Raw genomic sequence first — 14,126 nt, forward strand, 5'->3', positions numbered from 1 at the left:
AGGGAATGGCTAGCTTTCTTCATTTTGATCAGTATAATCCTTCTTAAGACAGCCACCTGGGTTAAACAGCCACTTTCTTCCTAGACAATGGGTAGACATTTTACACAGGTTCGACTGTAGGTCCTAAAAGTTGAAACTACACTGAAAATTTAAAAAAAAACAAAGTGAAGGAAATAACAATAAAGAAAGTCGAGTCAAATAATTCAAATTAACTGTGATTTATTTTTCTCGCCTAAAATCACAAGGTAAACACACCATTACAAAATCATTTTCATATAGCTTGCTTTTATTTTTTTTTAAAGGAGAGAAAGAATACGTACACAGGCGCTTTAAGTATCTTTGCTCTATGTAACTTAAAAGTGCTACAGCTCTCTCACAATTTATTTTATGTACAAGTCTTACCCCTTCCACATTTTCCAGCTATCCTTTTAAGGCTTTAAATAAAAAACACTGCCTTATGGGACAAATAAGAAAAGGTTAATAACAATAACATCTCAATAGTATAATAAACACATGAAAGGTTTGCCAGTTGAGATGTTTGTATATCTCTCAAAATGGACAAACGCATGGTAAGATATGAAGGTAAAGTATTCTCAGTTAAACTTTAACATTCCATAGTAAGTAATTCACAAAAGTAAACTTGTACTGCTGCACTGATGTAAAAACATGTGTTATACCAAAAACATTACTTTGATGTGTTGCTAATTTTAAATATGGAACACAAAAAATCAGAACAATCTCTTTTCACTTTTCAAGGCAATGACGATGTTTTTGTTCCTTGTTTCACATGGTTTTTCATCTATTTCTTCCCATCTTTTTTCTGGTTTTTCTGAGCCTTTTCTCTTGCTCCTGACAAGTCATACTTGAAGCCTTCCTTCTTTGCTGCAGTCTCCCGCTTCTCCACGGTCTTGAGTACCTTGGCTTGGAGTTCATTGCGGGTGAAAGGTCGTGCTTCTTCCTCCTCTCCCTCACTGCCTTCACTTTCATATTCATCCCTGAAGAAAAAAAAAAAAGTAAGTGATGTCAATATATCCTCATAAAGTTATGTTTCGCATCCACAAAAAGAACACAGTTCAAGTACAAGATCTGCATGCTTCAGCGTATGTATTCAAAAACTATAAGGAACATGAAAGGTCTGAAGCTGGTTCCAAAGCTACAAATTATTATCATATTCCTCAAAAACAATTGCTCAATCTCTCAGTCTCAGGTTGAGTTTGATTGTAATAGACTTTGATCTTGAGAAAAAAATGGTACTAAAAAATGCACAATTTTAAAATGAAATATTCTTATAATGAAAGACAAAAAAAAATGTCATTTTATATAAATGAGAGAGAGAGAGAGAGAGAGAGAGAGAGAGAGAGAGAGAGAGAGAGAGAGAGAGAGAAAGAGAGAGCGAGAGAATAAGAGAGAGAGAGAGAGAGAGAGAGAGAAAGAGAGAGCGAGAGAATAAGAGAGAGAGAGAGAGAGAGAGAGAGAGATTTTTTTGTTTTTGTAAAGTGTTTTACGGCGCTCGCAACTGCATAAGGTCATATGAGCGCGCGGGACACACCTAATATTTTCAGTTGGTAGGAAATTTTGAATTTTGCCCGGGTGGCGGCCGAAGCCCACTCTTATCGATTTTAGACCACCAAGGGATCTTTAACGTGCGCAACTTGCACACGGGCCCTCCAAAATTTTTCGCCCTTGTCAGAGAAGGCTAGGTATAGATCTTTCCTACCAGAAGATCAGGGGTGTGGCCGAAAGACAGCAGTAAGAAGAAGTGAAGGAGTAGTAGTAGAAAGGCTGCAGAAAGAATCAGGAGCCCAGACGAAGGGGCAAAGGAGGTGAGGGGGTGGGGGCAGAAAGAGGAGACGAAAGCAGACGACAGAACATTGCTAGAGAGCAGGAAATGAGGTGAAAGGAGACAAATTTAGAGAGGAAAATTTTTTCGGTCGTTACCCAGATTAGAGAGAGATATGCAGACAGACAAACAGACAAACCGTGAGAGACAGCAGGAGATGATAATACAAAGAAAGAGAGATAAATGAATGGGCAGTTCAACAGACAGACAGATAGAAGAAAAGGGAGGAAAAGAAAAAACACAAATAAGTCAAACTCATGTAACATACCCAACAGCTGGAGCCAAAATGGGAAACTGTTGCTGAGGAGCGCCAGGTCCTTCACCAAGAAGCCCAGGTGCCTTGGGGTCATATTTCTCTTGATCCTGTCATAAAGAGACATGATTTACTTTGAGTGACCAAACAGGTTCAGTAATATTTGTGAGGCAGCATATACTGAAATCAGGCGCTCGTCAAAATAACGAAATCGTAGAAACGGCATTTAATTTCCGCCATGCCAGTTTGGAAATTTTTATCGAAATTTTATTTTTTGGCTGAACCTCTTTTATGTCGATATAAAAACACATTTCCATGTGAATTTTTCCTGAAAAACATTGATTAAAGGCTCAAAATATGTCATTTTTCAGTTTTCAAAGACTCATTAACTATTGGAGTTACCAAACTTTAGCGGCCATTTTCTTGCTAATTTTAACGCTGAAACCTGCGACCTCACTTCCTTCAATTGCAAATATCTAGAGTTCTATACAAGATAAATGGATATTTATTTAATAGAAAATGAGGCAAATAAATCAGCTTTCAGACGATACAAATAACTCCACAGGCGCAAAATTTGACAAGCGCCAGATTCCACCGCATCGTGACATATTTAACAGTACTGAGCCCCAAAAACAGGATCTTTCAACACGATCTCGACATCACAATATCTCATCTTTGAAATTACGATATTACAAAAGAAGTTCAAGTGCAATACTCTGAGAACATTCCTTAAAAATACACTTTGTCTTGAAGAGGTTGTGCTTATCTACTACATAAATCTTGTACAGTATTAAAAGTTTCAATTGTCACACACACCGTTGATTTTTTGTTTTTTTAAAATACTCTGCACACAAGGATAACACATATTTGTGAGGCAGCATGGTGAAATCCGGTGCTCATCAATATCATGAAATTGAACAAATTGGCATTTTTCTGCCAGTATGAGAATTTCTATTGAAGATTTGTTTTATGACTGAATAACTGAACGCCTTTTTATGTCCATTTAAGAACCCATTTCTGCTTGGGTTTTACTGAAAAATTACAATTACAATCCGAGGTGAAGCTCTTTTGTCACTGTGATACTCATACAGGAAATGGAAAAGATCAATATAATATACTGAAGTAACAGAGAGATAGAGGGGGGGGGGGATGAGACCATTGATGGCTGTGTTATGCTGAGCAACTCACAATTTACTGTATTTCTTTCGCATTCACTTTTAGGTCAATAAAAAAAAACAAGAATAGACTCAGATACCATAGCTACTATAACTATAAGATAGAGGGTTTATTACAAAGAGACAAGGAAATTTAATATGTTTTTTCAAAGGGTTGTCAATCATTGAAGAGCTGAGCACATCATTAGTTTAGTTTGTAATATGCTGGATTTGCTGTCAAAATCCCTAAAGGAGTATTCTACACCTTGAGCTGTTTTAGGAATTTGGTTCTGGTTTCTTAACCTCCTACGCTAAAAAGCTTGTCTAAAGTGGTTCCGGTAGTCTTATTTTTAAGAATACTGAGGTGCCTTGAAAGAGACATTTACCAATTCCATACAGAAACTATACTAGCCCTTGGAAGAAAAACTCACCTTGGAACTAACGTATGTCTGGATAGCAAGGAGTTCATTTGTCCTCTGTTCAATGATACCCAGATACTGTAGCATGTTGCTGTCACTGACACCAGTAGATGCCCCCAGCATGTCATCAATGGCTGACCTATCGCAGTTGATCTTGTTGAACAAGGAGTCAATACCTGAGTAGGGAAAAGAGACAATATATATAAATTTGAAAAAGATTTCTGACCACCCTGGCTCTGTACAACAGTAATTTCTTTTCTTTCCTTTCAAATCATCATAAAAAACACAAACATTAGAAGAGGTGCCACATGAGTCCAGGCTTATAAATGCTACTGAGATTAGAAATAAGGTCTTCAATCTTTTCTTTATACTCGTAGTTGTTTATATTTTGTGGTGTGAATTTGGATGATTACATGTTCCATCATCACGGAGACTTGCACGGTACAAATGCTTTTTTCTGTCGGGACAGAACTAAATGTATCAAAACCTAAGAAAACACTACTGTATAATATAATAATTCATTTTATACTAAATTAAAGTACAAAATTCCTCCCGATCTTAATTTTATAAAAGTAAACCAGACAGTCTTTTGTTTTAATAATTATTAATGGACTCCAACTTATGAAATATCAATGTATACAGATATCCAGTTTGGAGAACTGCTGAAACGAAAATATGAAACAAAACGTCAGTTATTCTCAAACAATTTTACTTTCTACATGAAGTATGCCCTATAAATATGACTTTACTTACACTGAAATTAAGTGTAACCAACAAAGAACCAAAATATAAAGACATCTGTCAAAAAGGATTTCTAAATAAGGAAGGAAACTTAAAAACATTTTCTGCTTTGCTTTTCAGAAGTACCTGCTTTGAGTTGATCCAGAATTTTGGAAACCTCCTTATATTTTTGTTCATATTCATCTGCATCCTGAGTTGCTTTGCTCTGTCTTTCTTCCAGATTTTTCAGGATGACCTTCCTCTGACTCTCCAGCTCAATGCCTTGATCCTTGAAGTTCTCAATGTCTAGCTGAATCTGGGGACAATAAATGACCAAGGACAATGTTGAGAACTACATAACAAGCTACTGCGAGGCAGTGTTGGCGCTATCTATTCAATCTAAGTCACATCGAATCACATTAAAAAGACGTCAATGTTCAAACTGAGAACTCATCATGAATTGCTGATGAAGCTGCACAAACTTTCAGAAGGTTAGAGATAAAAGCTTCAATAGTAACATTACAACGAATGAAGAGACATGCTTTCTTCAATTTGCAGCCTGAACAACAATAAGGGCTGTAAGAACAAAACATAATTGGAATACGTAGTAAATCATACTTACAGCAAATATTTCCTCATTCAGCTTTTCAATCTCGTTGTTCTGCTCATTAACATAGTTGAAGAGGGCAAAGTTCGTGTCCTCCACCTCGATGAACCGGTTGACGAGAACATCAATGTCATCCTCCCCTGTCATGGCACGGATTCGCTGGAAGGCTTCCTCGTACGTCTCCACAGAGTCTTCTTGGCTCTCCTTCTTCTTCTCAGCCTCCAGGGCTTCTGTAGAGGCAGCAAAATGGAATCATCAATAAGAACCACACAAATATATTGAGTGCCATAACTTGTCTATAGCACGACCAGCGGGGAGGTATACTTTGACTACAAAATCGGCCCACTTTTGTTGTTAGCCTGATTAATACAAGATGAATTTCTGATATTCTTCTCAATAAGCGTGAAGTCAAGCATTAAATATAGTGTCATACCTGTAAAAACAGTTAGTAATTGCATTGGGATTGATTTAATCAGGGAAAATCCTAGTCATCATTACTTTCCTTTTGTGAGGCCTGTCTTGGCTGTATATCGCACATTTATATTGGGTTTATTTTTTTAAAAAGCTTGCATTATAGGTGAGTATATACATTCATCATTATCAAAGAGATTCAGACGTTTTGATCACTGTTCACCTGATATTTTCAGGAAGAAAAAACTACAAATTCAAATTACAACTATTTTTTCGGTGCTACTACCTCTTACAAAAAACAAAAACAACCAAAAACACATAAAAACAAACGAAAAACTAGTACAAAACAGAAAACAACCATCACCCTCATCCAAAAACCCAAAATTAAATAAACACAAGAAAAAATATTAAATGCCCCTCCCAAACCATCCATACCCCCCCCCCCAAAAAAAAAAACCCCCACAGCGCCTCCCCCCCCCCCACCCCCCAAATACCCAATGAACAAAACAGCTACAAAACAAATAAAACATCCCAAACCTTTGCGCTGCCTCCAAGCGACAAGCTGAGGGTCCTCCTGCCTCTCTTGACCTTTGATCCCCATGAACTCCTTGAGCTTCCTGTCGTGGTCGATGATACGGACCAGCTCCTTCATCTCGGTGTTGTGTTGCTGCACGTCCTTGTCAGCCTTCTCCTTCAGGATGATCATCTTGGCCTGAGCATCATCTCTGTGAGAGCACAAAGCAAAACATAGAAATTATTGTCTTGTTTTTATAACTGTTTTTTTTCTCGTTAACCTTTCACCACCTCAGAATTACAAAGTTCTATCTGACATTTTTGGCTGTTTTGAGTTACGAAGACCATGAGGTCAGAAACCAAATGTTCTATTTGCTCGTTCAAAATCGTAAGATTATTCGGAGTCGTTAGCAAGATATTCAAAGAATTGCATTAGAAAAAGCTTGACATGTAGAAGAAATTTGAAATCTTTGACGTCACATTTCTCAAAATAAGGTACTGAGCAGATAGAACTTTGTAATTCTGAGTTGTGTGTGTGTGTGTGTGGGGGTGTGTGTGTGTGTGTGTGTGTGTGTGTGTGTGTGTGTGTGTGTGAGTGTGAGTGTGTGTGTGAGTGTGTGTGATTGTGTGCAATTATGTTTGGAAGGACCTACCACTGTGGGGTCAAGAATTTGGTCCAAACAAATCTTCAGGATTTGTAGCACATCTGGTTGTTTTGTTAAGTGCATCTAGATATTCATCTCTTTATAGGTACACCCAAGATCAATAAAAGGGCTCAGTATGATAGATTGAGGACAAGGACACTAAAACTCTGAGACAAGGGGATTATTCATCAATAATAGTCTTGAGCATACCTTGCATCATAAGCTGAAGTGGAAGACTCGATAATTTCTGCCATCTCTTTTCTCAAGTTCTTCAGCTCCTTTTCCAGTTTCTTGTACAAATTCTCAAACCTACGGTGTTCCGTGCGGTGGCTCTCAATCTCGTCTCTCAGCTTGGCATTCTGGCTCAGACAGTCATTGAATCGCTTCTTGGACTGAAATACAATCAAAAGATTTAATGATTGAATGCAAAAAATATTACACTGCCATCTAAATAATTTAGATTATTTATGAATCTGGCTGTTTGATAATAATAATCATATTAATAATAATAATAATAATAATAATAATAATGATGATGATGATGATAAAAATATCAATAATAATAATAATAATAATAATAATAATAATAATAATAATAATAACAATAATAATAATAATAATAACAACAACAATAATAATAAAAATCATGATTATGGTGATGAAGATGATAAAGATGAAGATGATGATGATGATGATGATGATGATGATGATGATGATGATGATAATAAATAATAACAATAATAATAATATTGTTATCCAGTGAGCACAACTGAACCTCAAGTGAATTTTTTGTTACAAAAAGATTGTAAGACTATGAAGATTACAAAAACAAGTGATAGATAATGATCCCACTATACAGATCCCATTGACTATTTGATTGAAAAATGATAGGTTTAAATAACAGCAAATTATAAGGTAACAAAACAGAGGAGCAGTTGCAATTGTTCAAGACCGCCAACCATTGCCGAGGAGAAAAATGTTTGTCTTAGACCAGAGGACATCCAGGTCAGTGTCATTAATCAAGAAATAGAAAAAATGCAAAGGGCAAAGTGGGAAGTGGTTCTTTGTAAAGGTAATTGTCCTAGATTAGTGGCAGTTGGAGCTGGTTTGACTGCACTAACAGAGGAAACCACATACCTGATCAAGACGATTGTCCAGGACTCTCTGTGTTTTCTGCATCTGTGTCGTGTGCTGTGAGCTCATGTGCACACCACCCATGTTCTTGTGCTGATTCTTTATCTTTTTCTCCCACTCCCTGATCTTTGCATCTAGCTCTCTCTGCATGTCTTCCTCTTCTTTCATTTCATCCTCAGTCTTGTCTGCAATTTCAAAAGACATATGAAATGGTGCACTGTACATTACATATACCCTTCTAAGGATTAGGCTCTCTACGCTACAAATTCCCACTATTTTCTTTATTACTAAAAGGGTATTCTCTCAAATTAGGATTGCATCAAATTCTGCCTTGTTTTCCTTTTAAAAAGCTGTGTAATAGGTAAAATAATATGCTTCAGATGTCTGTTTTTATTTCATATACACCAAAAACTTGTTTTTGTAGTTGTTGTTTGATTTTTTCTTTCTTTCTTTCTTTCTTTCTTTCTTTCTTTCTTTCTTTCTTTCTTTCTTTCTCTTTTTTTTGCTTCAGACAGAGTAGTCGGGTACTGTTACCGCTCAGGGTAATACTGCTCAACTCTCTCACTCACTCTGTCGATTTGTCTGTCTGTTTGTCCGTCAGTCGATCAGTCTGTCTGTCACTTCCCCTCTCTTCTTTTCCCTCTCTTTTTCCTCTTTTTCAATGTTCTTCTGTCGTTCAGTCTGTCCCTCTCTTTCTCCCCTCTCAATACATTTTTTAAAATGAAAAATTAGTCCTTTATTTACCTAAAAGATGAGCTTACCTTTGGCTTCAAGAAGAGTGACAAGGGTATCTGTGTTGTCCTCATCTTTGTTCTGGTTGGAGCGAGACTCAGCCAATCGCAATTCTTTCAGCAGCTCTTGCTTCTCACCCTCCAGTTGCCTGACCTCAGATCTGAAAGAGAGTGAGCAGTTGACAGTAATCACATGTAGTTAACGACAGAATATACTTCAATTTCAAAGTCAAAAGTAGATCTGCATTATTATAGTTATATAATATTCAATATCTCAGAAAAAAATAAAGACATCAATACAAACTTATCAAACTGTACGCAAAACAAAGCCTCTTAGGGTATGAAGTATTACTAACAGAAGTGTGAGTATGGAACTTGCTAAAATAAAAATAGTAACTTCAAATTTCATTGCTCATAGGGTAAAGCATGAACAATTGAAACAAAAAATTTTGGTCTTGTAGTGATGGCATTTAAGTGTGTCTATATATGTGAGTCAGTGTGTGGGTGGGTATTTTGCATAGGTGTGTGCATGTAATATTAGTGCAAAGTTCAAGGGTGTTTGTAGGAGTGGGTTCATGTATGTCTGTATGTCTGAATAAAAAGTTTCCTGGTTTTATTTCTGGATAACAAAAGCTCTTCTGAAATTGTGATAGTGACTGGGCTCTATAGAATGTGTTTAAGTTTTATTCTTGCTATTGGTATTTTAATCATTATTAGTATTATTTTTACCATTGCAGCTGGACTTCTACAGTAGTCTTCGCCTAAACGCACGGTGCTCGGGAGGGCTCCTTAGCATGTGTTTATACGGAGCGTGCGTTTACATGAACCTTTGCAAGGGGAGGAAGGGACGTGGTCATATCAATTCCTTATTACTCTAGTGACGTCATTTTGGCAGATAATGTGACGACACGTGACTGTTTTGTTTAGGATTCCCCGACAGGGGTTAAGAGTACGAAGGCGTTTAATGGGGGGGGGACTCAATGTAATGAGTTTGCACAATAAACGTCGGGAACAGATAGCCTAAGAGGAAACTGTTGGTCATAGTCATAGAGACGACAGACCAGCGGTGCGGTCAGCATTACTCCCCAACCCCCCTTCCCTGTCCCCCCTTCCTCCAGCCTCTTGTGGTGAGACGAGGACCATGTTTTGGCTGTAATAATAACAAAGAAGCACCGACACGTGGCCAGAAAGGCTATAAACAGCAGTCTTTAGTTGAGAATGTGAAGTGGATTTGTTCGAAGTTCCAGAGTTGCGTTTTCTGAGTGTTTGGGAACTCCCTGAAGTCAATACAAAGAAAACATAGGGACGGAAATGGGACCGAGCATTATGTTTGAGATACCCGAGAATTTGTGATTTTCGTGTTCCAGATTCGTGGACTCTATCATCATCATGCTATCATGAATATAATATTATTGTTATCATTATTTGCCATTTCTTTATTATGCAGTTCTGAATTTTGTTGCAAAAGAAAACAGGAGAATTTTTAAAAAGAAGAACAAATTTCAAAACAACAACAAAAATTAAAGAAACAGAGTATGACTTGTTTACTGTAAACTTAATCCCAGGTATAAAGGCTTACTTCTGTTTACGAATAAGATTCTGAGACTCCTCAGTGTAGGCAGCTCTGTCACCCTCCATGTTGCGGTAACTGCGCTGCAGTTTAATGAGCTCTTGCTCCTGAAGTCCTTCCATATCAGCATCGCTCATGTCAGAGCGAGCGGAGCGTGGGTGCGGCATCTTCGTTGGTTATTGGATACTGTTCCTAAATGGAGATAATTTTCAACGTTTTTCAGAAAAATTCACACTTAAATGAGTTCTTTGATGGGCACGAATGGTGTTGAGCCAAAAAACAAAAATTCCATAAAAATTCACAAACCTGCGGAAAAATGCAAGTTTCTTCATTTTGATTATTTTGACGAGAGCCTGATTCCTCCACGCTGCCTCACATTTGCTTTTCTTCATAGGCTAATGCGCACAGATGTGAAGCCTACGACTTTGAGTTTTCCAGAGCAAAAGCGAGCAAGTTTCCTTAGATGTACCGGTATTACAATATGAAGAAGTTTTATCAACAATGCATGGAATCTTCAATTTGAAAAGTTTTAACTTAACTTTACAGAATAGTATTTTAAACTGAAAGTTATTCTATTTGCAATCTATTCAAACTTCTGACCCATGAATAAGGAAAACTTTAAAATGATCCTCCTTAAGCAGTGTGTATAATAATAAAACCATAGAGAGCCATTTAAGATTTTTCAGGATGTTAAGCATTATTATTTAAATTCATACAACCCCCTAGCCATAATATAATCAGACACTAAAATGAAAGGAATAGAAAACCTCTTAATCAAGCATACTGCTGGCTTAAAAAAATTTTTAGCTGCCTATTTTAATTCCCTTCTTAACACTTTGCTACAAGGCTCATATAGTAAAAACCTTTGCTATCAAAGGTGTGGTTTATAATTCGCTGTGATTACCAGACAAGCCAGAATCACGTGAAATAAGTAAAGAAAGTCAGTGTATCCTAGTGAATGTAGGAGAATAAGGGAGCACGGGGGGTATATAAACAGACGGCAAAGGTTAAACTGGCCTTCCAAGCCACTACTAAAACCTAGTCTGAGCAGGGATCGACGCTACTGGTGGGTCAACACAGTGGATGGAGCTCTGGACCTGTACGACCCACACTCATCGTTCCCCGCTCGAAACAGCGAGTATTGAAACCAACGTAAATAGACTAACGAGTAGAATCTAGGATTAGATAGCAGTTATCCTCTCATTACAAAAGGCAAAGGCATTTGGGGGAAAATCCAAAAGAAACTGTGGTAAACATCGCAGATCGGCGAGATGTGACGGCAAAAGTGTTAAACAATATTCCATACAGTGTCTGCTTGTAAAAAAGCTTAGCTCAGTTTCAAAGACAGATGTGTCATGTATTCATTTTGTTAAAAAAATCAACATAATAATAGGCCTATCCTATACACTGATATTACTATTTATAGTATACTCTATGTATGTAAGCCTGCACATGGCAGCTACATAGGGTGCATAATTTGAAATTGATTTTTACAATATATAAAGAAGACTATAAACATCAGGAAATTAAAAAAAACAACAACTAAGGAGTATAGATAACTAATTGATTTAACCATCATGCTCCGGGCTTACAGACATTGAATTGAAGCTTTGCTTTACTTTAGTTAGAGAACTTTGTTCCAACTGCATATAAATTTTAAGTTATTTCATTTGGAACTATAATATGAATTATCTGCTTATATGATTCTCCTGTGTTAGATTCAATGATCTTATAAACAAAAGAGGCGTCCCTAAGTTCAACCCTACGACAGAAGTTAGCAGTTAGTAGTCACGCATACTCAGACCTTCACTTCACAAAACCAAATAAAAATTATAATTATATGGCCCTTCGATATCAGATGAAATTTATTCCGCTCAAGCCAAGGAATTCCGAACTCTTAATTCCATAGGATATAATGCAAATTCTACAACTGTAATTCGTACATTTGCTTCACAGTAAAGATCTTATTTTGGATTACAAACCTAAAGTTTACAGATATCCCTCAGCTTTAGCAACCTTCGCCGTCGTTGGTAGTATTGCCGTCGCCAGGGAACAGGGGACGCAACTCATGTTTACCGGAAACCTGGTGTCAACAAATCGCAGTTCAAGTTTTCAATACGAAAGATCGTTGTTTAGCTCCGTATATTTTCATGTTCAACTGGTTTCGTGGAAGATTACACTTCTTTTTATGTAGGCTAGCCTACTGTAGAGGGAGAGCGAAGCCTTGTTTATTGGAATGCAAGGGCATTTGATAATAATAACAATATTAATATAATAATAATAATAATAATAATAATAATAATAATGATAATAATAATAGTAATAGTAATAAAAATAATAATAATAACATTAATGGTGATGCATCTTGGTGATGATGATGAGAAGAAGAAGAAGAAGAAGAAGAAGAAGAAGAAGAAGAAGAAGAAGAAGAAGAAGAAGAAGAAGAAGAAGAAGAAGAAGAAGAAGAAGAAGGAGGAGAAGAAGAAGAAGAAGAAGAAGGAGGAGGAGGAGGAGGAGGAGGAAAGGGGGGGGGGGAGGGTGGAGGAGGAGGAGGAGAAAAAGAAGAAGAAAAAGAAGAAGAAATTACTGCCTAATTACAAATTCGGGAATTTCCTATAATGTCGATTAGCTTTATCACTGTCTAGATCTACTACGTTCTCACTACTACTACTATCAAAGATAGTACAGCCTAGGGGTGTCTTATCTTTGCTACTCTAGCGCTAGCGGCTGGGGTGGAGCAAAATAAGTTTTAGGATGATTGACGTCACTGACATGGCGCGAAGCTATGACGCGTGCTATTCACAACAAAAAGACATTACGTAAAAGGAAACGCTGTGACGTCAAGAAGAAATGATAACCCCCATAGACCCAGACAAACATTCTTTCACTTTCACTAGATCTACCCTCAATAGAGATAGATCTAGATCTAGAGTCTAGATTCTAGATCTTGGCTACATGTTTTCAACAGGGGTTGACTCTAGATCTAGAGCTACTAAACTGTCATAATAAATGTAATCAAATCTGCTGCTCATGAATTCAGAACATACACAGAGAACACTACTGTGTGGTCACCTGGAGGAAAGTACAGAAGGTCTTCAAACTTCATTATGTCAGATCAGGTAATCTAAGCAGTTCTGTTCGTAAATTACAGTCCCCACATGTTTCGGATGTTGCATGGTTAACTTTCATAATAGAACGAAGACGCGTTCATTTTGACTAAGCAGTGCCGGTCTCTCTGAATCGAGCAGCACGCAGTAAGCCCAGTACATTGCGTGCATTTAAAAGCCCTGTCCGTGCAGCTTTAGGCGCAGGTAAATGGCAGAGACAGCTTTGGTTTACTTTGATTGAAGTGTGGTCCTTCCTCACTCAGGTCTAAATCTAATCTATGAATGACCATCCACACAGAATTGATCAGTGTATGGTTCTTTTCGTCTATACAGACAGTCAATTTAGCTTAAGATAATTTCTAGGTAGATCTAGATCTAGAATCTAGATCTAGATCTAGTCTTCATGCAGCTTCTGTTATGGCTAATTCTTCCTATGTTTGAAGTTTGAACCGCAAGTTCTGTCGCAGCGCTTGCGTGTCGGTGACGTGGATCGAAGCTCTGTATTTCCGCTGTTTTCCTTTTATCGTTGGCGCTTCTCAGCCCAGTTGTTTAATCTAAGGCTGCTCTTTAGCATTATAGTCTTTCCTCAATATTTTCCTGTCCTCAGCTATTTCATCCCAGGTTCTAACATCTACTTCAAGCTTGGATTGTAAGCTGTTTTTGCAGGTGTTGTTGTGTCTCAATTTTGGATTTTATTGACATGTCTTACGTAATGAATACCGCACTTATCGCTCATGGAAATTGATTGTTTTTTTGCACGCGTGTTCACAAACATTATATCTAAAAATTTGTCTGTTTGTTTTTTTCCTAATCGAATTAGAAAATTTTTAATGAATTTTTTCCTGAGGTAGCATTCAAGTTTGCGAAAAATCCGTGAAAATCCACACTCCAGACACTACCAAAAAAAATCTATTCCATATATAAAAAATTCAACAGACACATTTTTAGTATTAGATCTACCTCTTCTCTTCATTCTGTGAAAATTTCATGAAGATTGGATAAAAAATGGTGGAGTTATTCAAA

At 37.2% G+C, this 14,126-nt stretch overlaps 2 protein-coding genes across 2 annotated transcripts in view; one reads left to right on the forward strand and one right to left on the reverse strand.

Annotated features, from left to right (window-relative positions):
* Positions 1-201: 201 nt before the first annotated feature.
* LOC101856153 (coiled-coil domain-containing protein 63) lies at positions 202-12,079 on the reverse strand (the record flags this gene model as incomplete). Its single annotated transcript, XM_005091159.3, is given in 11 exon segments — positions 202-995; positions 2,109-2,203; positions 3,679-3,842; positions 4,534-4,702; positions 5,009-5,223; positions 5,942-6,129; positions 6,772-6,953; positions 7,699-7,880; positions 8,457-8,587; positions 10,006-10,188; positions 11,979-12,079. Coding segments are annotated over 10 exon segments (1,680 nt in total). The 3' UTR covers positions 202-799.
* An 838-nt stretch (positions 12,080-12,917) lies between these two features.
* LOC101856399 overlaps positions 12,918-14,126 on the forward strand; it is a 13,599-nt gene continuing 12,390 nt past the window's right edge. Inside the window, exon 1 of the mRNA XM_005091160.3 lies at positions 12,918-13,115. Coding sequence (XP_005091217.1) covers positions 13,104-13,115 — 12 coding nt within the window. The 5' untranslated portion in view covers positions 12,918-13,103. The remainder of the gene's footprint in view (positions 13,116-14,126) is intronic.

This window comes from Aplysia californica, unplaced genomic scaffold (genome assembly GCF_000002075.1).
Source record: "Aplysia californica isolate F4 #8 unplaced genomic scaffold, AplCal3.0 scaffold00026, whole genome shotgun sequence".
Taxonomy (NCBI): Eukaryota; Metazoa; Mollusca; class Gastropoda; order Aplysiida; family Aplysiidae; genus Aplysia; species Aplysia californica.